At 54.2% G+C, this 25760-nt stretch overlaps 3 protein-coding genes across 32 annotated transcripts; 2 read left to right on the top strand and 1 right to left on the bottom strand.

Moving 5' to 3' along the window:
• Positions 1-135: 135 nt before the first annotated feature.
• On the top strand, positions 136-10209 carry MTNAP1 (mitochondrial nucleoid associated protein 1). Of its 25 annotated transcripts, none has more exons than XM_081581291.1 (6): positions 136-211; positions 666-776; positions 2857-4330; positions 8185-8277; positions 8812-8916; positions 9825-10209. In XM_081581291.1, exons 3-6 carry the CDS (start codon positions 2884-2886, stop codon positions 9860-9862), a joined length of 1683 nt encoding a protein of 560 aa, XP_081437417.1. In that variant the 5' UTR covers positions 136-211; positions 666-776; positions 2857-2883; the 3' UTR covers positions 9863-10209. The 25 variants fall into 25 exon arrangements, 19 of the variants coding, with proteins under 19 accessions (XP_081437417.1, XP_081437418.1, XP_081437425.1 ...); XM_081581292.1 differs by having other exon boundaries at positions 10050-10209; XM_081581299.1 differs by having other exon boundaries at positions 2857-4054.
• CPSF4L (cleavage and polyadenylation specific factor 4 like) lies at positions 7567-25112 on the bottom strand. Of its 6 annotated transcripts, none has more exons than XM_081581328.1 (8): positions 24166-25112; positions 23632-23696; positions 21946-22098; positions 18467-18726; positions 18238-18331; positions 17845-17884; positions 14726-14915; positions 9055-9281 (listed from the first exon to the last, which is right to left on the bottom strand). In XM_081581328.1, exons 1-7 carry the CDS (start codon positions 24214-24216, stop codon positions 14910-14912), a joined length of 669 nt encoding a protein of 222 aa, XP_081437454.1. In that variant the 5' UTR covers positions 24217-25112; the 3' UTR covers positions 9055-9281; positions 14726-14909. The 6 variants fall into 6 exon arrangements, with proteins under 6 accessions (XP_081437458.1, XP_081437456.1, XP_081437454.1 ...); XM_081581329.1 differs by having other exon boundaries at positions 9060-9281; positions 18467-18562; positions 23646-23696; positions 24166-24477; XM_081581332.1 differs by lacking the exon at positions 17845-17884 and having other exon boundaries at positions 7567-9281; positions 18467-18632; positions 23646-23696; positions 24166-24517.
• Positions 11848-13417, top strand: LOC145542462 (uncharacterized). Its single transcript, XM_081581326.1, has 2 exons — positions 11848-12060; positions 12292-13417. Exons 1-2 carry the CDS (start codon positions 12011-12013, stop codon positions 13199-13201), a joined length of 960 nt encoding a protein of 319 aa, XP_081437452.1. The 5' UTR covers positions 11848-12010; the 3' UTR covers positions 13202-13417.
• Positions 25113-25760: the final 648 nt, after the last annotated feature.

Here is a 25760-nt window from a genome sequence, read left to right on the forward strand (position 1 = left end):
AAATTAAACCATGTCATAATCATATGATACAAGTCTTTGATTTAAATCCCTGTGAAGTCATAGTTTTTAAGAAAAAAAAATAGCGGAGAAGCATCAGGCAGTGGTGTAGACGGCTTGCCCCGGGGCCTAGTCCGGGGAGTAGGGCCGCGTCGCGTGGGCTACGCTGAGGGAGCTCGTCGCGGGACTTCCTGAGTTTTCTGTGTCTCGCGAGGTGAGACGCCGCCCGGGCGGAGTTTCCACAGGCAGCGGTGCCGTCTGTGGCCTCCGCCGTAGGCTTGGGCGCGGATATGGAGAGTGAGGGGAGGGCTTTCTGAAGCCGAAGGCTCGGCGCCCCGGCGGCTCCGGTGCCCGGGGCTGGGGGAGGCTGCGGGGCGGCCGGCCGGGCCCCCGGATCTGCGCGGTGGCCCCCCCAACTCCCTGGAAGTCGCCCCACTGCTCTCCTGAAAAAGCAAGGGAGAGGGGGGCCGAAAAGCCCACTGGAGGGCGCGGGAGGGAGGCCTCTGAGGTCAGCTCGGTACCCAGGAGGCTGGTCACACGTCTGCTCTCCGGGACCCCCAGGTAGAAGTGCCCTACTGGTGACCTCCGTTATTTGGGATTTGCCCCAGTAGTTTGTTCCTCTCATTCATTTCATTCACTGGAGTGACTGCCCTAATTGTGTCTTTCAGAGGCTGGCCTTAACGTCGAATTCACCCTGCCCACCTGGGTAACGGCGGTCGTGGAGCATGCGGGTACAGGAGAAGCAAGCGCAAAATTAGCATCTTTCTACAAAAACTCAGGTAAGAAAGTAGTTAATGTAATAGGAAAGGACCTTTGTATTCTAGCGCAAGTTATATAATCTCAAATTATACCTAATGGTCCATCTTTGGGATTCCTGCCTCCCAGGTTATGAGCATGAAACTAAAATACCTCTGTTTAGCTCCAAGGAAACAGCCTGACCAGGCTCACCTGTGAATGACTGCAGGCGCAGGAAATGAACACACCCCCTCTGCAGGGTGATGGGAACCAGGAAGTGTTTGACCTTTCTCCCTCCCCTTTTAGGATCAAAGAGGCCTGAATTGTAACTCAGGCAGCATGGTTCTTTGGGACACAAATCCACCGTCTTCTCAGTCTGCTGGCTTTCCAAACAACGTCACTAGTCCTTGTACCAACAGCTCGTCTGGATTTATTGGCCTGTTGTGCGATGAACCAGACGAGCCTGGACTCAGTAACATTAAGGCACCGATGTTGAGACGTTACAGCTTGAGGGTGCAGGGAAGATCTAAGGAGGATTAAGTGAGGATGGAGGCAGAGGTCTCAAACCCCTTCTAAAATCACTAGTCCAAGGCCTGTGGACCGACTTCCGTTGTGTGTCTTTTTGTAAATAAATTGTCCATATATGTGTGTGCTTAGTCCTGTTTGACTCTTTGTGATCCCATGGACTGTGTCCCACCAGGCTCCTTTGTCTGTGGGATTATCCCGACAAGAATTCTGGAGTTGGTTGCCGTTTCCTTCTCCAGGGGATCTCCCCAGGGATTGAACTTGCGGCTCCTGCTTTGGCAAGCAGGTTCTTTACCACTGAGTCTCCTGGGAAGCCCAAACGGTCCACAACATTTATTATATTGTCTAAGGGGTACTTCCAAAGTAAGAATAATTTCTACAAAGTCTGTTGGCAGAAGACAGTTTTATTTTGCCTGACTTCATGTAGGACAAGGTGGGTGGGTTGCTGTGATCAATGGATTGGCCAGGGCCAGGCCCAGTGCTCAGTTCTGAGAATACAGCTGTGCACAGGGGCTACCTTTCCCTACTCTCTGGAACTTAATTGAATAAGAAATGTAAACAAGTAACTTTCATCTGAGCTTTGGAATGAAATACTACCTTTTCCTAACTGGAGAGTATAACAGAGGTACCAATGGTATGTGGTTTAAGTATTTTTCATTTTTTTGGCTGCAGCGTACAGCATGTGGGATCTTAGTTCCCCAACTAGGGATCAAGACAGTCCCCCCTGAAGTAGAAGTGCCGAGTTTCAACCACTGGACCACCAAGGAAGTCCTGGTTTAAGGGGGTTTTTTTGTTTGTTTTTATTTTTTTAATGTTTTTACGTGGCATAAATTTCACAAAAGTGTCAAACTAAACAAATTTCCCATTAATCCATTGTCATACAAACTGAGTAAAAAACTTGGGACCATGTTCCCTCTATTTATGTATTATGTACATTAGCCATACTTCTGTGTGTGTGTGCATGCATGTTACTAATGTGTTAAACATTAGTAGCATTCTCATTTTTCATGCTTAAGTAGTGGAAGTTACCTAAAATTCTAATAATTTCTTGCACCCCAGTGGATTTTCTATACATACTGCTATAGTCTTTTAATTCTTCAACTTTCTTCCCTTGAATGATGTATTTTATAACAATTTGTTTACACTCATGTGTTATCCAGTTGCCTTGCTACAAAGTAAAATAGCAAATATTTCATTCTGGCTGGCATTTTGGACACCTTTTCCTTCCACTAACCGTTAATTCACTAGACTTAAGTCCCTTTGCCTGGCTTGCTGCCTAGTTAGAGATGTAGAAAAACCCCTCTGGTTGTCTTTTGTAGTGATTGATTCCTAGAAGACGTTAAAAAATCTGAAATACCAAGCAGAAATGGAGTCAGGAACATTGACCTTAAAATACAACTGTGTCTGTTTTGTACCTATAGAAGAGAAAGAATGAATCAAAGTAAATGTTTTAAAATGTCCTTCAAAAAAAAATAATAAATAATAAAATGTCCTTCAGCCTGGCTTATTTCAAATGAATTTAAAAGGTATGACACCTAACTAAGGCATGAGTATTTGCAGACTGTATGCTTCCTATCTCCTTGCGTTGGTCTTTTTCAGGAATAGAAGAGTGCTGTTCCACCCGGGATGGAACTGTGTCCTTACTGTAAGAAGCCATTTAAACGATTGAAATCCCACTTGCCACACTGTAAGATGCTAGGAGCAACTATGCCTGCTGATCAAGAAATTCGTCAGTGCGAGCCATCGACACTCCCACGTGGTAAAAAAATCAAAGCGCCAATGAGAGACTCAGTTAAAGCAAAAGAGAAAGAGTTAGGGACAGACAGTAAGAAAAGAAATCTGGAACTGAAAGGGAACAAATCAGTACGGACAGTCAAGTCCTCTTCAGCACTAGCTGTTGATTTGGAAAGAGCAAGTCATAAAAAGGCTGATGAAGACATCAAGAGTCAAGTTAAACCCTCTCTCAAAATGTTAAAGGGTACTAAACCAAAGGTTGCTTTCCAGGGAGAAACTACAGCTCAGTTTTCTGCATCAGAAAACACCAGTTCTACAAAAGAACTTGCCACAGCTTTGCCTAAATCAGGAGAAAGTAGAGATAACCCTTCAGAAATTGAAGCACCTTTACCTCCTGGCCCAATGGCACCTTCTCGGTCAAATCACGATAGGAAATATTCTTCAGCCTTCCTTAATGATGTACAAGCCACTTCAGCTGATTTACGATTGGACAGAGTGGATGCGTCAAGACAGAACCTTCTCGTAGAATTATTCGATACACCTCTTGGTGATGGTCATAGTTCTGTGAATTGCAGTCACAGGGTTCAAAGAGGAAACATGTCATCGTCAGGCAGAGAAAGAGATTCTAAGGCTGAGGATCACCTCTTAGGAGTCTCGACTGATGGAGACTTCAGGACTCTGGCAAAGAATGCAGAATCACAGATTGCTGCTTTTAAACTTAACCCCTTAGGTAAAAGCCAGGACAGGGAGAACCAGGGAAAAGCACTCCACCTCGGAGCAGAGACATACGGGAGCCAAGGAAGTGCGGAGAAAAGTGTATCTGTGACAGCAAGGCAGGATTGGGCTTCCCTGAGCCATGAATCAGTCGCGGAGAAGAAGCCTCGAGACAGAGGTCCCAGTTTACACTTGCTCCCGCTGACAGGGACAGCCTGCCCTGAGGGTCTCTCTCCAGCACAGTCCCGTAACCAGAGTCCCGCCCCTCTGGCTGTAAAATTTCTCCAGGAAGAGAAAGCTGAAGCCGGCAGCCGGAATCGAGTCCCTGCTGTGAAGGCGTTGATGGAGGGTGAGGAATGGGCTTCTCTGACAACTAAGTTGGGCTCTCAGCCCCCAGCATCGCACCCCCAGGGGCTGCAGTCTGCACGTTCAGCCCAGCACCACGCTTCCAGAAGCCCCTTGGCCGGTCAGACCCTGTCGAGCGCCCTGGGGCTGGAGTGGTTTCCAGAGCTGTATTCTGGTTATCTCGGGCTCGGGGTGCTGCCAGGGAGGCCCCAGCATTGGAGCACTCTGGCCCAGAAGCCCCTGCGTGTCATCCGTCCCCAGGGGGAGAGACTCTCCCGAGGTAAGCTCGTCCAGGCGGCTCTGTGCCTTCTGCGGTAATGAGGGTCAGAACGCTAACATCCTCTTTTCTCGCACCTGCGCGTTCCAGGGCACCGCACTTGTCACTGTTCTCAGAACGACTTCCTGCTCCCAGGGGTCAGTTTTAAGGGTGGTTCATCATTCTCCCCTCCCCTCCACCAAGAGTTGAAGGCAGGACTACAACAGGCTGGCTGGTGATGCTGGTAACACTTGACCCTCCACACTTGGAAGAGGCACAGCCTCTTCTAGAAATTGGGTGGGTTTTCATGCTGACAGACTCAGGAGAAGCATAAAGACTTTAGGGTCTGCTGTGCTTAGATTTCAGTCAGGACCAGGTTGGGCAGAAAATAGGTTCTGGGCATGTGGTCAGACACAGTACCTGGCGCCTCTAGCAGCAGATGGGGTGTTTGGATTTGGGTCAGACTGGTGTTAAAGCTGAACTGGGAGGCAGGGCAGTCGAGGCAGTGGAAATGGGGGGTCAAGGGTAAGCCGTGAAGATCGGGGGAGGGGTGTGGCTAGAAGTGGGCAGCGGTCCATGCACTTCCAGAGTTGTGGCCGAGAAGGATTTTGTTCTTTTATTGGTCAGAGCCTGTGACGCGTGCTCAGTTTGGGTTTCTGTATCGGGGAACGTGTGGCCATCTCACAGCCTCTGATTCTGTTATAAACCAAATGGCTCCACCATTAATGTTCAGACTTCAATGCTGCCAGTGAATGAACAGGAGACCCCAGAGGAGACCCTAGTGACCCTTCAGTTAAAGTCAAGATTTAATTCGTCATTTGCCCAAGGACTTCAAGGCCTAAAAGGGGGCGTGGCTCCTCAGCTTCATAACCTCACCCAGCAGTGGCTGTCCCTGACAACCGCAGGTTGAAGTTGAACTTGCAGGCAGTCTTTGCGGAGGAGTTTGGACCATACAGACTGTGGCTCAGGCAAGGCCTTGGATGAGCCTTCCTCCTCCTCCTCTCTCAGAAGCCACTCGTCCCTTTGGTACTTAAAGGCAGGGCCAGTGGGGTAACAGTTACTGAGGTAACTGCATGTGCTGGGGTACCTGTGCGTTTGCCTCAGTTACCTTAAGTGATCCTATGCCAGTCCTGGGAAATGGCTGTCATCCCCTCTTAGAGATGAGGAAACTGAGTTTCAGAAAGGGTGAGTAACTTGCCCAGGGCTCAGTTAGTCTCTAAGGTTACTTGGTGGGTCTCTGCCAGGCATTTCCAGGCAGCGTTCCTCCTGCTGGACTGCTGGGCTCCAGGCTGTGGTCACTTACTTTTTCCTTCAGGGGGAAGCGCCAGTGCAGAGCTAGTCCTCGCACGTCAGGTACCTGAGCAGACCTAGGTGAGGTGATTGCCCCGCCCGAGAGGCACCAAGGGCCTTCATCTTGATGAAGCAGGGTAGAGTGAGACGCTCTCGTGGCCAAGGAAAAGTGGCTGCGTTTGGAGACCTAGTGGGGAGGTCCGAGGGTGCCCCCAAGCTGGGCTTCAGTAAATCAAGAGCGAGGGAAATGAGCCTGTGGGATTCGCCGGCATGAGGAGCCATCTCTCGAGCTTCGGGGAGATAGATGCTCATGGATGTAACTACCAGGAGGAGTCGTTTCCTGGCCTGAGAGAAAGAGGATTTCAAAAGTCCAAGATTTCAATCTCAGGAGACTCGACAAGGCCCAGGGTCTGAGAGTCCAGGGTCCCAGCCCCGGCTGGGCCTTTGTAGTTACACAAACTGTGTTTTGGTTTTTTTTCCCTAAACTACCTTTTCCCTGCCAGTGTGAGAACAGTCCACTGCTGGGTGCCAGGGACCTGCATCAACGCCAGCATCCAGAAAGTGGATTTCAAAAGTCCAGGATTTCAATCTCAAGAGACTCGACAAGGCCCAGGGTCTGAGAGCTCGGGGTCCCAGTGCCAGCTGGGCCTTTGGCAGAATTCCAGTGCTTTGGCTTCAGGGCAGGAAGTTTGAGAGATCTCAGGTCCCAATCTGGACAGGTAAAAGTTTTACATGGTCATTTTTTTTTTATGTATAATGATTCCTAGCCATCATGCCCAGAGACTGATTCTGAAGTAAAGCCTCAGTGTATTTCCAAACATTTCCTTGGTGTCTCTGAAGATGCGCCATGTCTGAGAACAGCTTCCGGATGCTGGCGCTGATGCAGGTCCCTGGCACCCAGCAGTGGACTGTTCTCACACTGGCAGAGAGAAGGTAGTTTAGGGGAAAAACAACCAAAACACAGTTTGTGTAACTACAAGAAGCAAAACTTGGCTGATGGGGAAACCAGAAGGTCAAGTGAAAACCTTGTAGTGTCCTGGGTTTTCAAAGGCCAAGAAACAGCTAAATAAAGGCTGTTCTCTAACCTGCACGTGGGACTGCCATCAGTAGGGTGTCCATGTGAGGGGTTTGAGGAGGGGTCCCTATGGGGAACGGGCGGGGAGCCGTGGGGATCAGAACTTCAGCAGAAACCTGACGGGCCGGGGCCAGGTCCCCTTTGACCAGAGGAGCCCATAAAAGGGTGTTTAAGGAAAGCGTATGGAGTAACCAACAGCCTGAGACATGAGAGGTGAGCTGAACCATGCCGCTGGGATTATAGCCAGGCCAGAGGGGTGATTGGAACGGTTAAGTCATACATGGCGGGTGCGGGTTTTTGACGTTTCTGTCAACGGAACCCTTATCCCTGGATTTGAAAGCAGACTTCAGTGCTGGCAGGTGCAGAGCAGTGTCTGAGGGATGAGGCGGCAGAGGTCGGCCATGCGTAACAGCCCAAGGCTCACAACCAGCCCCCCAGGGATGGAGGTCAGAACCCAGAGCATCGGGGCAGTAGGCAGGGAGTCATTGAAAAAGCTCCAACAGGACCCTTGTGGGCTCGGGCCTGGGCGCTCCCGGCCGCGGGCGGCTTACGTATCCCAGCTCCAGGCCTGAGCTGACATCACCCACGTTGCGTGCCTGGACCCGGAATGACGTGAGCGGGCTCCGCCGTCTGGAGAAGACCCTGAGAGCCGCTGGGGTCCTGACGCTCCAGGGAGGGTGGTTGTGCCATTGCAGGTCTCCCGGAGCTGTGTCATGTTCTGAGGTGGGTGGGTTTTTGTCATGCTTCGTTTTCTAAGATACGAATCGTCACCTTGCAAGAGAAATAGCTTTTGGTTTCTGGGAAGCCATCATGGTTCTTGTCATTTTAATAAATGCATGATCGTTTGTATAGTATTTTTACATCCGCAGCAACTTCACCACACCTGCCAAACCAGTTGTAAATATTTGTTTAATTTACCCTTTATCCGATGAACCAAACCGAGACCAGAGAACCAGCAATAGTAGAGATTCCCTGCCTGTCATTAAACGTGGAAAGCCGCAAGGGCAGGGAAAATGTAAGTACGTAGCAGAAACCCTCCTTTCTGGTTCTGCTTTAGTTATTCTCGTGTTGAACATAAATAAGAAGCGTGTGCTGGTCAGCGGTGGTGATGGGCTGATACACTAGACATTCAGCTGTCGGCAGTAGTAACGAGTAATCACCGTGACAGTAGCAGGCCGGGCTCTTTGCTGAGAAGGTGTTCAGCAGGCGAGAGGAAGTAGGAATGACTCATTAAGCCTGTCCTGGGGGTCCTCTGGGCGCTGTATTCATCAGATCAGAAATGATCCAGGTCCTGATCCCTCGGGCCCCTTAGTCTGCTGAAGAACCTTTTCTGGACTGCGACTAGGTGGTTTGGCCTCTGGTGCTCACACGTCCACAGCCCAGGGCAGACTGTCACCCACTACTTAGCGTGTACTTTTCCCGCAGCCTCGCCCTGGGGACCTCGGGCACTGAGTGCTGGGGAAGAGGACGGATTTAGATGAGCTGTCACAGTGACTTCTGTTTGGAACCCTAGTTCCTTGGTCGGAAAGAAGCTCGACGGCGGTAAGGAGCTTGGAAGCCCCGGCCAGCTCCTCTCTAAGGAGTCTCCTGGGAGCTGTCCACTCAGGTGAGGCCCGAGTCCCGCCTGCGGGGCTCTTGCTGGTTCCAGACTTTCTCTTCCTTCAGCCACGGCTGTCACAGCCAGGCTCTGTCACAGCCCGGCTCGAGAACGAGAAAAGGACAGCCTTGTGAGCTTCCCATCTTCCTCCTTGCCTTTCTTCATCCTGGAGTCTGACGTGATTAAAGCAGCTGCCGTTTATCAAACAGGTTTCATTTTTCTCAGTACCTGTCCACCTCTGCCTTCCCCACCCTCACGGTCCCCAAGCGAGGAAGGCTCAGCTGCAAGACGACTCGTATTCATCTCCTCCCCATGAAACTCTTAACCAGACTCCCCAGAATAAGAGGGACTAATTGAAATTGATTAAAATTAAGGTCTTCTGGTTTTTGCCTTTTCATTTGTTTAAAACATATATAATACAGTAGTATGTAAATTCATCGCGTAGCAACTCCTTTGCCTGAGCTGACCGGGTAGCTTGAGTCCCTTGCGCACAAGGGCCCGGTGGCCTGCCCTCTAACGTGAGCCCTGCTTCTCTGCCAACAGGCTGGATCCGGTGCCGCACCACCGTGAGGAGCGGAGTTGGCGGCCTCACCTTGCTCTTCACCGGCTGCTTCATCCTCTGCTGCAGCTGGAGCTTCAAGCATCTGAGTAAGCCTCGCTCTGTATCCTCAGCAGCAGGTCACAGCCCATGACATGCACCTCTGGGGGCTTTTCCGAACTGCTTTTTTATTTTTCAGTTTTGCCTTGTCTGACATGCCCTAATGAACAAGCTGTTGCCCGAGGCTCTGGGGTTTTTTTTATTGGAGGTTTTGATTCTAATGGCCTTGATGAGATTTGACTAGGGTTTACATAACCAATCTCATGCTCCATTGAAGATTGTCGCTGGAGATCAGGTGCGCTTGTGTTTTCTCCTTAAAGCTGTTTGCCTGTTGGAAGGTCAGGGTTCTTCTCTTTGGTGACTTTCTGATTCCTAAGAACTTCTTTTTAGGATGGAAACCAAATAGCTTTGTACCCTAAGAGATGAGAAGCAAAACGCAGCTGTCACTAATCAGCGTGTCTAAGGCTGAGAGCCGTTTTATTTAATCTACTTTTAACATTAAAAAGAACAAGCACCTTTCTAGTTATGCGTTTCAGCTTGCTCAAAATCTGCGATTTCACTGCTCTTTTAATTCCAGATAATGTTTGCTCATTTTTAAAAAGTTATTATTGTATTAAAGAAATCAAAAAAGGCCCAGTATTCTTCCACAACAGACAAAATCCAAATGCTTTCAGATGAAAACTTTCAGTGCAAAAGTGTAAGATCATCATTAACGCTAGAGGCCAGTAGAATTCACAAACTTCTAGAATATCAGGTTTGATTCTAGCTGGGCTTGGCGACTAATTCAGTGCCAGGACACGGGGCACGGGTTAAGACGTGGATTGCATCTGCGGCAGGCTCTCACATCCTGACTGGCCGGCCACGGCTGCCCACCCTCGTCTCATACGCGTGGCCATCCGTGAGAAAGGAATTCCTTTCTGATCACGGTGCCTGAAATCCTAGGTCGTTTCTTTCACAGGGAAAAAGCTTCCCCTGAAAAAGAGACCATTCAAGTGATGCTGGAGTTTGTTTCACATCTTTAAATTGAGACCAAGGAAAGTGAGGTGGAAACTTACCCCTGTACCTAAGACTTGATTTCTAAATGTATAAAACAAATACAGGGGGATGATCTTCAGGGGCAAGAGGTAGAAGCCGTCAAGGAACAGCCTCGTAGACCCTTATGTTTATCTCTGTTTATCCCAAGAGCTGCAGCGCTGGCGTAAGCAGCGCTGACCTGGACACCACGTGAGAAAGCTCTGGCACTCCGAGTTGAGGACGGTGGGGACACTGCAGAGCGGTTTCGGAGTGGAAAACTGCGCTGGGGGCGGGGGGGGAGCGGAAAGAATAAAATTACTGGAATCTAACCATTCTGGAGGAAGCCAGGTTTTTTTTTTAAATGTGAACAGCTCTGGTTCTCTCTGGATATTTCTTTTGGCTTGTTCTCAAAAATGACTGAAAGTTTTGGAGAAAAACTTGAGGTTGTTTAATCATAAAGGCGGATGTTATTGAAGGAGACAGGGAGATGACAAGAGTTCGTTAAAAATTTTAAATAGCTGTTTCCTAATTCTCGGTAAAAATAATCCCAATTCTAAATCTGCTGCTGCTGCTGCTAAGTCGCTTCAGTCGTGTCCGACTCTGTGCGACCCCATAGATGGCAGCCCACCAGGTTCCGCCGTCCCTGGGATTCTCCAGGCAAGAATACTGGAGTGGGTTGCCATTTCCTTCTCCAGCGCATGAAAGGGAAAAGTGAAACTGAAGTCGCTCAGTCATGTCCGACTCTTAGCGACCCCATGGGCTGCAGCCTACCAGGCTCCTCCGTCCATGGGATTTTCCAGGCAAGAGTACTGGAGTGGGGTGCCATTGCCTTCTCCGAATTCTAAATCACTTCTCCCCAAAACTGTTGTCTGTATCTTGGCATCGTGCCGTTCGTCCCTGCCGGATACTAGTTCAGAAGAGCATCTGAAGTGGCTGGAAGTCAGCTCACGTCAGAGCCTTCCCCTCGGGGGTACCGGGTGGGCTCCTCTGGGTCCTTGACCAGCTCGTGGCAGCTACGAGGAACAAGCGGAGAGTGGGTTCAGAGTTGCAGGAGAACCTCTGAAAAATCCTTGGCAGGTGATATTTTTTTTTTAAAGCTGATTAAAACAGCACACTCCACAGAATGTTGGTACCTTTTCCACATCTGCAGTGAGTGTAGCAGTGAGCAGGTGGTTTCTGCTTCTCATCTCTTCTGGGAAGCGCTCCGGAATCCCACCCCTACACCCCCAAGAAGCTGAGTGAAATATTCACATATTCCTCCCACTTCGTTAGGGCTGCGTAAAAGGAGGATGGGTTTGGGGGTTTCTTCCCTGGTCAAAATAGTCCGTGTTGTTCCAGTTTTACGACTTCTGCTTTGGACCCTAGACGATAACTTGGATATACTGATAAAGGTTTCATGGAAATTAATCTAGATTGCACAGATGGATAAGGTTTTCTGATCCTTTTCCAATATCAAGGGTTCTCTCTCGGATACAGATGTGCCCCTATTGGACCAGTGAGTCTGTCTGTGTTTTAGCTTTGCTTGTGATCCTCAGGCCAGAACACACACGTTCAGCCCCTCTTTTGCCCCCACTCCAGAACTACAAGAAAGCGGGTGTGCTGTCATAAAGCCAGCTCTCACGCATTTGCACCTTTCTCCGCCCTCTCTAATTGTGCCCAATGGGAGTAATTTAATTCTGCATCAAATTCTCTTGGGTAAGGAGAAGGTGTAGGAATTCTCCACGAGGAAAAATTCACAGTTGAGGAAGAGTATGGTAGAGATATAACTAAAATAGAGGTAGTTTAGGTTAGTGTGACTGAGAACGTCACCAGAAGCCCCTCTGGGAAGGGCTCTGTGGCCTTTCTTTGTAAACGCCCCAGAAGAGACGTGCCGGGGAGGAGGCCCTCCCGCAGCTCCCCCTCTGCCTCACTCTGGGTCAGAGCCACTCGGTGCAGAGGTGGGGGGGAATGACCTCTCCCGCCCCCAGCAGGGTCAGCGGACCACGAGAGCCCACAGGCACGAGCCAGCGTGGGCCTTTCGGACGTGAGGTCTCAGGGACACAGCCCGGGTTGTTGGTCAGGTGCTGGCTGTGGCTACAGCGGTCGAGCTGAGCCCTCACAGCAGAGACCATAGAGCCTGCAGAGCTGAGCATGGTTCCACCGGCCCTCCACAGAGAGCTTGCCGACCCTGCCCTGGGCCAGCGGGACACCTCACCACTGGCCCTCCACAGAGAGCCTGCCAACCCCCGCCCTGGGCCAGCGGGACACCTCACCACTGGCCCTCCACAGAGAGCCTGCCAACCCCTGCCCTGGGCCAGCGGGACACCTCACCGCTGGCCCTCCACAGAGCGCCTGCCGACCCCGCCCTGGGCCAGCGGGGCGCCTCACCGCTGGCCCTCCACAGAGAGCCTGCCGACCCCGCCCTGGGCCAGCGGGACGCCTCACCGCTGGCCCTCCACAGAGAGCCTGCCGACCCCGCCCTGGGCCAGCGGGACGCCTCACCGCTGGCCCTCCACAGAGCGCCTGCCGACCCCGCCCTGGGCCAGCGGGGCGCCTCACCGCTGGCCCTCCACAGAGAGCCTGCCGACCCCCGCCCTGGGCCAGCGGGACATCTCACCGCTGGCCCTCCACAGAGAGCCTGCCGACCCCGCCCTGGGCCAGCGGGACATCTCACCGCTGGCCCTCCACAGAGAGCCTGCCGACCCCGCCCTGGGCCAGCGGGACATCTCACCGCTGGCCCTCCACAGAGAGCCTGCCGACCCCGCCCTGGGCCAGCGGGGCGCCTCACCGCTGGCCCTCCACAGAGAGCCTGCCGACCCCCGCCCTGGGCCAGCGGGACATCTCACCGCTGGCCCTCCACAGAGAGCCTGCCGACCCCGCCCTGGGCCAGCGGGACATCTCACCGCTGGCCCTCCACAGAGAGCCTGCCGACCCCGCCCTGGGCCAGCGGGACATCTCACCGCTGGCCCTCCACAGAGAGCCTGCCGACCCCGCCCTGGGCCAGCGGGGCGCCTCACCGCTGGCCCTCCACAGAGAGCCTGCCGACCCCCGCCCTGGGCCAGCAGGACGCCTCACAGGCTCCTGTGTCGGAGGGATGAAGATGACTGGGGGTCCACTCTAAAGCGTTCGGGGCTGGGACACATTTCAGGAGGAGCCTTTCTGGACTCGGTACCTGTCGAGATCATTTTTGTCACTACTGTAAAGAAACCAGCGCGTTGGTGGGAGCTTCCCGGGGTGAGCAGCAGCGCTCAGATTCCCCTTCCAGAGCGGCTGCATGAATTCCCTCAGGAAACGCAGCCTGAGAATCCACCTCCCCTTCCGCTGCAGCTGAGGTCACGGTGATGCCCAGGGTCCCCCGTCCTGTACTCCAGGGCAGGTCCCGTCACCCGCCCATGCTCCACAGCACCTGGCTGCCCTGCTGTAACTTGCGTGGCCGGGGGAACGGGGGCTGTCCCTGCTGCCCACTTGAGATTAATCCTGCCTTTACTGGAGAGAATGTGTTTTTCTATATATATGAAAATTCTCAGCTATTGCGAATAAAATCATTTTGTTGTGTCATCAGTGGAGTGTTTTATGTCATGGGAGGCCCTGTCTGCTGTCACTACTTTATCACGCCTTCCTTTCTGGTTTACCTGAGTTACCTGGTTCACCTGGTAACTTAGCTGTTAGCTGGTAACTAACCTGGTAACTTCTTACCTTGTTTACCTGGTAACCCTAAGTTACTTTCAATACCTGCTTCTCCCCCGACACAGTGTTGCTCCTACGTATTACTACTACCGCTCTCCATAACAAAAATATTCCTAAAAAATATCCCGCTGTTCTGGTTACCTGCCTCTGCTGGACACTTAGCTGTGAGACGAGTAGCACATCTGTCCTTGGACAAGTGATCTAACTGGAGCCTCCTTGTTCCACGTGGTAAAAGTTACACCTACTCTGCAGAGATTTGGTGAGATGAGAAGTCTCAACATAGCAGGCATGAAACAATACCACCTGTGCTGACACCTCCTGCGGCCTCGTACTGCATCCACATCCTGAACTGGAGTCCAGCAAGAGGCCCCACCACCATCCAGCCAAACTCCAGCTACTACCCGGGTGCTTGCTTGTCAGCCAAGCCCCATGCACCGTTCTTCACCTGCTGCCCCCACCCCCACCCAGTGAGGCCAAAGCAGCCATCACACTCCCCCAGAAAGAGGGTGCAGGCTTGAGCAGGTTAGTGATCTGCCTGCGTGCCGTGTGTTACATACTCGCCCAGGGAGGAGCCGTCTCCTGGGCCAGCGTCCTCTTGGATGGCCTTGCGCCTCGCCCTCTCCCCTCCCACCAAGTGGGACGAGGCAGCTGCCTGTGTCTGCCAAGACCAGCGGGCCTAGATCCCTCTTCTCTGTTCTTCCAGCGGCCCGGCCTGGCCTCCCTGCTCCTCTCCCCATGGGTTAGGCTGCCCTGGGGTCTGACTTAGACGACGACATAGATCACACGGTGCTCACTGCCCCACGTCACTTCCTCACCTCCTGGCACAAGCCTCATTGGTACCATCTACCTCCCATCCCCACTGTGATCCCTCACGTTAAGACGAGCACAGAATTGAATCCTAAATTTAAGGTAGCCGTCCAGGGAAGCAGCTGTCGCGCAAAAGAAATTTGCTTTAATCGCCAGTTTACAGCAGCAGCTCAGGCTGCGTGCGCCGGAAGTGCCCGGTGCCGCCGAGCGGCGTGTGTGCAGCCACGGCCGGGCGGGGGTGCGCTCGGGTGCGAGCTGCACCTTCAAGCTGGCTGCATGGGCACCGCGCTCCCCTGCTCTATGAGCAGCTCGTTCCTGCCACGGTCAGTGTGCCCGCACTCCTGCTGTGCTTTCAGCAGCTCGTTCACTTACAGGAGAAGAGGACGAGGGAAGCAGGCTGCGTCTGCCTCTTCTGTGCTGGTTAGGGGGCCACGGGCTCGCCGAGGACAGGGCCCAGCACAGCCTTCCGGCGTCTTCGCTATAGAAGGTCCTCCAGTTCCCCAGACCAACGTGGAGTCTTCTTTTCCTCTTACTTACTGGCATAACAGCTCATTTTTCAACACTAAAACAGAAAAAGTTAACTGCGTGACTTTTTGTATATTCACATCCCAAGAGAAAACATGCTGAATCGTTTAGGGCACCATGGGAGACCGTTAGCTGGCTTACTGAGGAACCTGGCTTCTACTCTTAACTGAAGTTCCTTGTCTGGCCTGAGGAAGGCCTTGAGATCCACGCCCAGCGTTGCTAACCGAGAGAACAGGGCTGGACCCGTAAAGAGGAGGACAGCCACCGTGTGAGCAGGGTGAGCCCCGTGCCTCCCTCACCTCTCACCCTGGCACTACCGTTGTCTTGCAGAACAGAGAACGCAGAGGATAATTTGGAGTCTGTCTCGCGAAGGTGTGAAACATGATGGTTTTCTTCCTGATGAACCAAAGACAGCGCCCAAGAAAGGCAAGGTGTGGGCCTCCCTGGTGGTGCAGTGCTTGAGAATCCGCCTGCCAGTGCAGGCGACACGGGTTCAATCCCAGATTCAGGAAGACCCCATATGCTGCGGGGCAACTAGGCCTGTGTGTGAAACTCCTGAGCCCCCCGGGCCTAGAGCCCGTGCTCCACGCCAAGAGAAGCCAGAGCGATGAGAAGGCCGAGCTCCGCGACTAGAGAGGAGCCCCCACTCGCCGCAACTGGAGCCCCAGCACAGCCAAAAATAAAACGAATTCTTTAAAGTTGCAAGATGTGTGACATTCCCTTCCTTACCAAGCTGCCCCCTACCCCCACCACATCTTAAGACCATTATGTATAAATAACTCAAGGGATCATTAGGCAGCAAAACAGGGCCTGAAAGACTTTTAACTTGTTAGCCTTTTAAAGAAACAGTCATCTGGCAGGGGAAGCAAATAAAATAAGGTTGAGATCTTAAAATTGAAACATTTGGTTTACCAGCCAAATTGCCCCATTCTCTCTTAATTCACCAAAACCTGAGTCTGGCTTCTTAACCTGCTGCTAATCACCCCTCCCCTGGTCCTCAGCCCGGCAACAGCCCAGCTCGGTCATCACTCACCCCGTAGCATGGCTGCGCTCCAGCGCCTATGCCCCAGGCAGTGGGCGACCCCTGGCTCGTGGGGCCTCATCTGAGGATGAGGAGGCAGGCACTCTTGTCAGGGAGGGGGGCTTGCAGGGTTCCCAGGCAGGAGGAAGTGCGGAACCCAGGGGCTGGTTGACAAGCTGCAGGTAAAGTCAAGCCGGGAGGAAACACCGCAGACACCCCCGTGTACAGACAAGGCGGCTTTACACAGAGGGCAGAGGCCCTGGCCAGGCGTTCAAGCGGAAGCCAGGCTGTGAATGGCCTTGTTTTACAGCTTAATTGCTGAAAGCATCCCTTTGGAGGGAAGTTAGGAATGGGCTTGTGAATTCCCCAGTGCAAACAATCACGTCCGCCCTGCCATCAGCCGTCCCATCGGAGACCAGCAGGGGTCGCCCTCCTCCCCTGCCAGCGCCACCCCAGCCTAGCGCTCGGGAGGGAAGCCCTATGCTCAGTGGTGTCCAACTCTTTGGGACCCCGTGGACTGTGGCCCACCAGGCTCCTCTGTCCATGGGATTTCCCAGGCAAGAATACTGCAGTGGGTTGCTATTTTTCCTTCTCCAAGGGATCTTCCCGACCCAGGGATCGAACCCACATCTCCTGTGTCTCCTGCACCCGCAGGCAGATTATTTACCACTGAGCCACAAGGGGCAGCAGTGATCACAGAACCCCTACTTACAAGAGTTCAGCAGCCTCCCCCAGCATCGATGCTCCCCATTTGGCCTCTGTCAAACTTCACCAGCATCCAGCCATCCCCACCCGGGACCAGCAAGCATTTTCTATAGAAGCCCAAACAGTAAATATTTTTGGCTTCGCAGGCCATCTGGTCTCTGTTGCAGCTACTCAACTCTGCCATCGTAAGCGTGAGCACAGTCAGAGACGGGAAATGTAAATGATGAGCTTGGCCCTGTTCCACTGGAACTATTTATAAGCATTGGAATTTTCATTTCCATGTGTCAAAAAATACTACATTGGGTTTTTCTTCTTTTTTCTTCACAACCTTTAAAAAAAGTTATCCTTAGGTCGCAGGCTGTACAGAAACAGACAAAGGGCCCGATTCGGCCCACAGGCTGTGCTTTGCTGACTGGGGATTGTCGTTCAGTCACTCAGTCATGTCTGACTCTCTGCCAGCCCACGGCCTGCAGGACTCCAGGCCTCTCTGTCCTTCACAATCTCCCGCAGTTTGCTCAGACTCGTGACCCAGGATGGAGGCTCTCATGATCAAGGCTTGTTATCAGTGGGAGCAGCGTCTCTTCCCCTGGCGACCGGGCACGAGCGGGGTGGCCCTGGCACAGAACAACTCTGGACCACAAAGCCTCAGCTTGGCCCCAGGTTCTTTCATCAAAAACCACAAGTGTGTGGGGCTCACCTGCTGGTCCAGTGGTTAAGAATCTGCCTGCCAATGCAGGGGACATGGGTTTGATCCCTGGTCTGGGAAGTTCCCACATGCCGTGAGGCAGCTAAGCCTGTGCGCTGCAACTACTGAAGCCCATGTGCGGCCTGGAGCCCAAGCTCTGCAGTAAGAGGAGCCACCACAATGAGAAGCCTGCGCATCACAATGAAGAGTAGCCCCCACTTGCCACAACTAGAGGAGACCTGCAGACAGCAACAAAGATCCAACACAGCCAAAAATAAAAATAAATCTTTAAAAAAAAAAACAAAAACGTGTGTTAATCCAGCCAAAGAGGGGGAAGGTCTCAGGGGCTGAGACGCTCTGCCTAAAGCAGAGATGACAGAGGTGTGAGGGGGTCTGGGAGGAAGGACCCCGTAGGAGCGCCTTTCCCAGGATGGGTACTCGGAGCAGATGGTGTGAGAGTGACAGCATGTGGGGACAGGGCAGGGAGTCGGGGTTCCCCGGGGAACCGCGTGCTGGAAAGGAGTGAGCGCTCGCCCCCTGCCTGCCTGCACTCACCTTCAGGTAACTTGGGTTGAATAAAACATTCATCTTGGGACTGAAGGAGACATGGAGAGACAGACAATCAGCCTGGCTCTAAGCCCCGCTTCCCACCGCCGGCTCACTAACATCCCCTGCACCAGCCTGCTGCCCCGATTGCGTTTTCTCAGAACCCCACAGGGAAGGGCCTGAATATCCACTAACAGGACAGGTTAGAGTTCAGCGCAGCCAGCAGTACCAAGGAGGTGGGCGCAGGGGGAGCCACGCCCCGAGAACCTCACAGGTGGATGCTGGCCAGACGCTTCACTCCCCACCTCGGGCCAGTGAAGGTACGGAAGGCTCTAGAAGCCAGAGTGGGCCCAGCACAGGGGGGGCTGGGGGTGGGGGGTCGGGTTGGTCTCTCACACTTACTGTGCAAATTGGCATCTGGGTCCTTCGGGGCAGAAGCCGGCTAAGTAGTTAGTACACATTGTCCTGCGGACATGTCGGTACTTACACAGGGGACCTGCTGGGCAAAGAGAAAACGGCCAGAAGGAGCTTCTTTAGCAAGTGGGGGTGGGGGGTGCAGAGCCCACAGGCCGCATCAGGAAGGTGCGTCCCTCCCCTGCCAGGAGACACCCCCACATCCCCTGGGCCTCACCGTGCTTGCAGAAACCTCGGTCGTACCACGGACAGTCCTGGGTCTTCAAGGCCGGCCTCACGTGGAGGAAGGGACACTCCTTGTTGCTGCAGTCCCCTGAAAATCCCGGCATTCTCCGTCCACAAGCAGGCCCATCTTGGAGGATGTCCACCCTCCTGGAACAAGACTGCCCCTGCCCCTTGCATACAGGCCACTTGCCCGCCTTCTGGGGGTCAGTGCTTTTTTGAGGACAGCAAGAAATTTCTCCTCCCTCCTGCAAGCTAAGAAAGGTGGATCTCACGCTTCAAAGTTGGCACAGAGATGAAATAAATGGGACCCAGAGGGACACCTGTAGTTTCACGGAGCCTGTGCTGTAACCCATCTGTTTGTGGATCCGACCAAAACTCCTGGCCCCTAGGAGGAGCCAGCCCTGTTGGCACCAGGAGTTTGGAGAGGGAGTCTAAGCCCTCTTAGCTTCCACACAAGGCCCCAGGGGCTCTGAAGGAACCAAGGGGGAAGACTCAGCCCTTTTTTCACCTCATTCAAGTAGAGAACTGGGGAGTGTTTCCAATCTCATCCTCCTTAAAAGCCTACAACAGTGAAAGATCAGAAGGAGAAATTAAGGAAACAATCCCATTTACCATTGCATCTAAAAGAATAAAATCCCTAGGAATAAAACTATCTAAAGAGGCAAAAGACTTGTAGTACTCCAAAAACTAGAAGATGCTGATGAAAGAAATCAAAGATGACACAAGCTGATGGAAAGATATACCACGTGCTTAGACTGCAGGAATTGGTAGTGTTAGAATGACTCTACCTGAGGCAGGGATCTCCCCGATGGCTCAGTGGTAAAGAATCCGCCTGCAAAGCGGGAGACACAGGTTCGATTCCTGGGTCAGGATGATCTCCTGGAGGAGGAAATGGCAACCCACTCCAGTACTCTTGCCTGAAAAATCCCATGGACAGAGAAGCCTGGCGGGCTACAGTCCACAAGGTTGCAAAGAGGCGAACATGACTTACTGACTCAGCACAACACACAGCGCCCAAGGCAATCTACAGACTCAACACAGGTCCTATCAAATTACCAATGGCACTTTTTTCACAGATCTTTTTGTCTTATATATATATGTGTGTGTGTGTGTGTGTGTGTGTAAAACAGATAACCAACAGAGATCTATTGTATAGCATGGGGAACTGTACTCAATATATTTTAATAACTTATAAGGGAAAAAGATCTGAAAATATATATATATAAATGAATCACTTTGCTGTACACCTGACATTGTAAGTCAACTGTACTTCAGAAAGAAAAAAAAAGCCTGCAACTTAGCGCTTTTCAGGACCAAAAGGAATACCACAGTGTCAATTCCACTGGTTTCCAAACAAGTCTATTCTATACCTCGGGCTTCTGCAAAGCAAGGTCTCGCCTGAGCCCCGAAGAACGCCACGGCTTCCCCAGAATTCCACCCCCGCCCTTTCGCAGTCCTCTCATTTCGCAAAGGAGGACACCGGGGCTCAGAGAGGAGAGACCTCGCGTCCATTCCCACCCGGCTTCCTCACACGAAAGGTGTGCTTCCAGCTGTCTGCACAGCGCTCCCTCTGGGCTCCAGCCTTCGGAGGAAGGGAGGTGATCCCGGGACTGGCGAGCAGGCGCAGAGGGACACGCGGCGAGCCCTCGGCCCGCAGGCGGCCTTTTCCGCGCCGCCCGGGGGCGGCGGTCCGGTCCTCTGTCCGCCAGCAGGTGGCGCCCGCACCCCGCCCTGGCGTCGGCCGGCCCGCCCGGCTGGTACCTTTGGGATGGGCACTCATACACTTGTAGCGCCAGGACCCCCGCTTCCTAGCTGCTTTCAGCGGCCTTTTCCCGCTCCTACATCTCCCCAACAATCGTTTTTAAGCAAAAGCATTCCTTCCAATAAGACCAACAATTACACTTTGATAAGCACACTTCATCTAATAGAGACAGTCATTCATTTACTCCGAGAGACAAAAAAGAAAAAAGCATGATTTACACATCACAACCGTGGTGGCCACACACACCCTCACGCTGGGAATTGCTCGAGGGCAGACAGGGACCTGGTCCTGTTCCCAAATCCATGCCCAGCACGGGCCCCCTTTCCCCGAAGGAAACCAGGCAAGATTTCTTAAAACAATAAAGTGTCGTTTTAACTTATGACCAAGGAGGGCCAGGCTCCGGATAAACTCTGTCCTTTCGTACAAGGGACACACATGCGGGCAACCCTCACGAGCGGCCACCCCTGGCCGGGAGCGGGCAGGAAACAGGATTTGAGCCTGAGGGAAGCTCTTGCTGACCCTGAGGGGGGGTGCCTTCTTCCCGGATGCCCAGGACCCCCCTACCCCATCAACACGAATGAGGGACAGCTGCCCGCAGCCCCTCTGAAGTCTCAAAGCTCAGCCACTTGGCTCAGAGGGGTCCCTGGAGGCTGGTCCCCCTCCCTCCGAGTCCCTCTTTGGAATACAGTTTGAAAACCACTGGACTAGATAATCCTTAAGGCTTCTTCCAGCTCTGAAAAGCACTGAACTGTGAAAGTTTACCGGGAAAGCTAAGACCTGAAACATCCACAGATCCCGTTCTTAAAGGAAGCGGTGGCTTCCCCCCCTGCGTGGCCCCTCAGATGGCAGGAGAAAGACTGGAGTCAGAGGGAGGTAACGCGCAGGTCCTCAGCTGACCACACAAGGTCACTTCAGGGGGCCGAACTTCTGAAGCTCATGATTGCCCCTTCACAGTGACCTTCTACTGCTAATCAGTGATGCTGCGGGGGTTTAGTCACTCAGTCATGTCTGACTCTTTGCGGCCCCATGGACTGTAGCCCACCAGGCTCCTCTGTCCATGGGATTTCCCAGGAAAGAACACTGGAGTGGGTTTCCATTTCCTTCTCTAGGGGATCTTCCCCAGTCAGGAAACGAACCTGGGTCTCCTACATTGCCGGGGGACTCTTGACTGAGCTAGGAGGGAAGCCCGCAATCAGTGATACTAGTCTTCCGTTTAGGGAAGCGATGTAAAGCTTTCTTCTAAAAGAAGTGAAAAATAGCAAGACGGTTGAAAGAGGAGGCAATGGGGCACGTCAGTCGGGCAGGTGCTCCGTGGGGGCGTCCAGCACCACCGTGAAAGTGCAGGCTGTCTGGGAAACACTGGCTGCAACCCACCCTGGGGCTCCAGAGACAGTCTCCTTTCCAGACAGCCAGTCTGGCTGTGCGATTAGCTGGACAGGGCAGGGGAACAATTCGGCCTTTGATTCCCGCCCCACCCTCCCCTTCCCTGGGCCGGGGGGACGGGCTTCGTGTGTCTGAGCCTGGCAAGGCAGTGGAGCAGGGCCCAGAAGACAGTTCCGATTTTTCTAGAGAGTTGGAAAAGCAGGGTGGCCTGGTCTGCCACCTGGGACACTCCTTTGGGGGCCCTTCCCAAACCTCCTTCCCCTCCCCCACGGCCCCCGCTGCTACCCTCGGGGCGGGGGGCGGCAGCAGGAAGGGGCATCACCCACCGAACTTGAAGTAGAAGTAGCACTCGGGCATCCTGGTGAGGTCGTACTGGTGCAGGAACTTGCACTGGTCGCCCTTCTTGCACAGCCCCCGCAGCCAGTGTTTGCACACCACCGTCTTCTCCCCCTGGTCGTGCCGGAGCGGGCACAGCTTCCCTAGGGACCCAGAGCACCCTGCTGGGGGCCCAGGGCACTCAGAGCCTGGGCCCAGCTCAGCCCTAGCAGGAGGTACCACCGTCCCTTCCCCTGGAGGAGGCTAGAACTGGGGTCCAGAGACGACTTAACAGACAGCCCCCAGCCCTCTCTGCCCGATGTGATGCTCTGGCCCTTCTGAAACCCCAGGAATGCCCCCCCAGGGCATCAGGACACCTCCCAAAGAACCCATCACACCCCATCCCCTCCAGCCTGACTGTGCAGGGGTGAGGGGGGTTGGTTTCCAGCCCCCACCCAACAGGGTCCCAGCACAAAGGAAGAACTTGTTAAGGGCCTGCGGAACTCATGTCTTAAAAAATAATACAAATGTTATGTTTCCTGATTCCGGAGATCTAACGTGGTGACGTGAGAGCCAACCTTGTAACAATTCAGAAGGAAATGGAAATGTTATATTTCACTCTTTGTCGGCTTCGTTCAGGCGGTCTTGCCGTCGGCAGGAAGGACACCCCTCAGTTCTAAACAGGACCGGTGTTGTGCTGAGCCAACTCTCTGGTAGCATTTTTGGGGTGCTGGGGAGGTGTTCTTTCTGAAGGTCTTACTCTCCACCTCTGGCCATTGGCTCACCTGGCTCTGACCTTCCAGACCTAAGAACAGTTTTATTTCTTTGCAAGAGGTTATCTCTGTGAAACCCTGCTCTAGAGACTGGATGGACCAAGCCAAGGATTCACAGCCTGGAGTGACCAACAAGTTCATTTCTCCTCCGCACCCCGCTGTCCAGGGCTGCCCCAAACATGAGTTAGTCACATGGCCACACGGGCGCCTGGTCCCTTGTCTGGGCCCCTCCTGGCCTCCCAGCTTCCCCGGAACAGAATCACTGGGATCCTAAAAGCAGGTCCCAAACTCATTCTGGATTTGTCAACCTGGCTCTCTCGAGGGGAACTGGAGACCCGCAAATTGGAGGCAAGACTTCCAGGGGCAATTAGATTTCTACAGGAAGAGCCTGTGAGTGGTTCAGAAGCCAGAAGACGGGAACCTCTGATTTATGTCAGCCCCCCCTCACAGAATGTCGGCACCGGGGGAGAGGGGGTTGGAAAAGCGCATGGCTGCGCCCCTTTGGGGTGAGGGAGACATAAGTGTCTGAGACTGCAGCCTGAGCTTTCTTAGGACACAGGAATGGAGGGGGCCGGTGAACAGGTCCCAGATTAACTCAGAGGGGCAGGAAGGAAGCCCCTCTCCTGGCCAGGGGAGAATTAAGAACTCAGGGGCCTCCTGGGAGCACACACTTGACACCCACAAGCGCTCCCACCTACAGCGGGGCAGAAAGAAGGGACTATCTCCTTGCACGCAGCTGTGCCTGCCCTAATCAATGCTATGGAGTCAGGGACATCCCTGGGAGGTGGGGGGCAGGCCTCTTGATGGCCCCACCTACTTGCCCTTTGCCCTGAGAATGAACCCATGCCCCTTCCCACCTCCCCTTCCTCACGTGCAAATCAAGCACCCCAGTCCAGGCCAAGCTGAACCCCTGCCAGCTCTCACCTCTGCCCACTCACCTTTCTCGCAGAGCCCTTTGGTGAAGAAGGTGCACACAGCTGCTCCCGACTCTGGGGGCGAAGAAGGCAGAGGAGGAGCTGTGGCTGCTAGAGGGCCTTCAGCGCCTCCCCACCCCACCAGCCCGTCTCCCTCCTGCCCCCCAAGGCGTGGACCTCTAGTTGCTGGCCTCCGGGGACCAGCCTGCAGACTCAACAACTAAGCGCCCTGAACCCTGCCGTGGGGACTATGGACGGGGGGGTGGGGGGGTAGGGGGGATGCTCAAGGTCAGCCTGGCGCTCGGGCAGCCCGTGGGGTCGTCCCAGCTTCTCTCAATTGACCCCTCTAGGGTCTCCGCTTTCCCAGCAGCCAGCCCCATTTTCTGGCTTCCTGGAGAGGATGTAAGGGGGGATGGGGGGGTGCCTGAGAAGCAAGGGGCTATGCTGGGGGTCCCGGACAGGACGATGGGCCTGAGCCCTCCTCCACTTCCCTGGTGAGCAGCTGAGAGGAAGCTGGGGGGCTCGGGGTCCTGGCCACACTCACTGTCCATGCCCTGGAAAGGCAGGAGCCCAGTGCCCTTCTGCGTCTCCACATCCTTCTCGAAGGCGAAGGCGAGCCGCTCCAGCCCCGCGATGACCTCCTGCATCCTCCCGGCCCCGCTGGGGCTGCAGAAAGGCACTCAGGCCTCCAAGGTGGACCTTATTATATAGTTCCTCAGAAACCCTTAAAGGGCCAGGCTCTGCGGAGGGCCTCCACCACCCCCAGCGGGCTGCACTCCTGCGCCCCGCCGCTGTTTCCCGCTCCTTCCGCACGCAGGGGCAGAGCCCAGGGCCCCGCACCCCACCCCAGGAACACAAGACCCGCTCCCTCCCAATGCGCGCTGCTGGGGAGGAACGAGCAAGCCCCGCCCCTACACTGCTCGTCTGCAGGCTCCCAAACACGCAGACGTCACCAAACCTGTGTTCAGGTGACTTCGTTTGTTTGTGTTTTTTTGGCTGCACCGGGTCTTGGCTGCAGCATGTGGGATCTAGTTCCCCGATCAGGGATCAAACCCAGGCCCCCTGCATCGGGAGCTCAGAGTCTTAGCCACTGGGCCACCAGGGAAGTTCCACCCCACCCCACCCCCGCCCCGGGTTCACACTTCTAATGTGAAGGCACGACCACAGGTGTGAGCTGTGAGGAGAGTTGCACAAACCAGCCCCAGCGAGGCCGCCCTGATGCTCTGATTCACAGGAGCTGGAGCCTGGGAGCCGGAGGGCATGGGGGTGGAGCGAGGGGTGGGGCGGGATCAGGGCCCCCCCAGTTTCCCTGCCATCAGGCCCTCGCTCTCGGGGACCCCTGACACCCCTCCTCCAGCCTGAGTGACAAGCAGGAACGAGCTCTTCACAGGAGAGCAGGGAGAGGGAAGAAATCCGGGGGAATCGGAAGTCTCTGAATGAATAGCGCTTTGTTCACCCAGCGCACAACCCCATCCCCGAGCCGGCCAGGGCGGGCGGGCGGGACCAACCAAGGGCCGCGGCCTCCCAGCTCGGATTCCACGGGCCACCCGGGCGCCTCCCGCCCCTGAGAAAGCGCTTTGTACACGAAATCTCTATGCAAATGTTGTTTTATGATTATTACACCACCCCTGCCCCCAGGCCGGGGGACGTCTGCAGAGGCTCTCAATGGAGCACTTGAGGGCTCTAACCGGGGCAGACCTCCACCTCCCACTGCTCTGGCTCCCCGCAGCCTTCCCCCTCCACCAGGCTGAGGTTTCAGAGTTGCCGGGGATTAGATGCCGCAACCCAGGCACCCTCCTTCCTGCACAGAGTGGGCAAGGCTGGCAGCACCCCGCGGGCCTGCAGCTGGGCCAACAAGGGAAGCTGCTGGCTTTGCTTCCGCGTGGCCTTCGCTCCCAGAGCTGTGGCTGTTGTTGTTGTTGTTGTTTTGAACTCTGATCAGAAAAGGAAACAGACAGAGAGCTAGGCCCCTGGAGCCCCGGAGCCGAGGGGAAGGGCAGGGACGGGATCCAGGAGACTCCAGGGCTCGGGGCTTCCTCCAGCTGCACCCCCGGGAGGCAGAGGGCCGGGGTGGGGGCTGAGGGTCTCTGGGGTTGGGGCCCTGCTTCTTTGGGCCCTAGCCACGTACATTGACCCGTG

The sequence above is a fragment of the Giraffa tippelskirchi genome, chromosome 3 (genome assembly GCF_054371585.1).
Source record: "Giraffa tippelskirchi isolate mGirTip1 chromosome 3, T2T-mGirTip1v1.2.pri, whole genome shotgun sequence".
Taxonomy (NCBI): Eukaryota; Metazoa; Chordata; class Mammalia; order Artiodactyla; family Giraffidae; genus Giraffa; species Giraffa tippelskirchi.

Excerpts from the sequence above, each read along its gene's own strand:
- MTNAP1 (XM_081581290.1), top strand. The coding sequence starts at position 2,884 with ATGGAACTGTGTCCTTACTGTAAGAAGCCATTTAAACGATTGAAATCC. Across the intron at positions 4,331-8,184 it reads GGGGGAGAGACTCTCCCGAG|TTCCTTGGTCGGAAAGAAGC; the intron begins GTAAGCTCGTCC and ends TTGGAACCCTAG. Across the intron at positions 8,278-8,811 it reads CCTGGGAGCTGTCCACTCAG|GCTGGATCCGGTGCCGCACC; the intron begins GTGAGGCCCGAG and ends CTCTGCCAACAG.
- LOC145542462 (XM_081581326.1), top strand. The coding sequence starts at position 12,011 with ATGGTTCCACCGGCCCTCCACAGAGAGCTTGCCGACCCTGCCCTGGGC. Across the intron at positions 12,061-12,291 it reads GCCGACCCTGCCCTGGGCCA|CGGGACGCCTCACCGCTGGC; the intron begins GCGGGACACCTC and ends GCCCTGGGCCAG.
- CPSF4L (XM_081581328.1), bottom strand. The coding sequence starts at position 24,216 with ATGTGGAGACGCAGAAGGGCACTGGGCTCCTGCCTTTCCAGGGCATGG. Across the intron at positions 23,697-24,165 it reads GCCTTTCCAGGGCATGGACA|AGTCGGGAGCAGCTGTGTGC; the intron begins GTGAGTGTGGCC and ends CTTCGCCCCCAG. Across the intron at positions 22,099-23,631 it reads AGAAAGGTGAGTGGGCAGAG|GGAAGCTGTGCCCGCTCCGG; the intron begins GTGAGAGCTGGC and ends CTGGGTCCCTAG.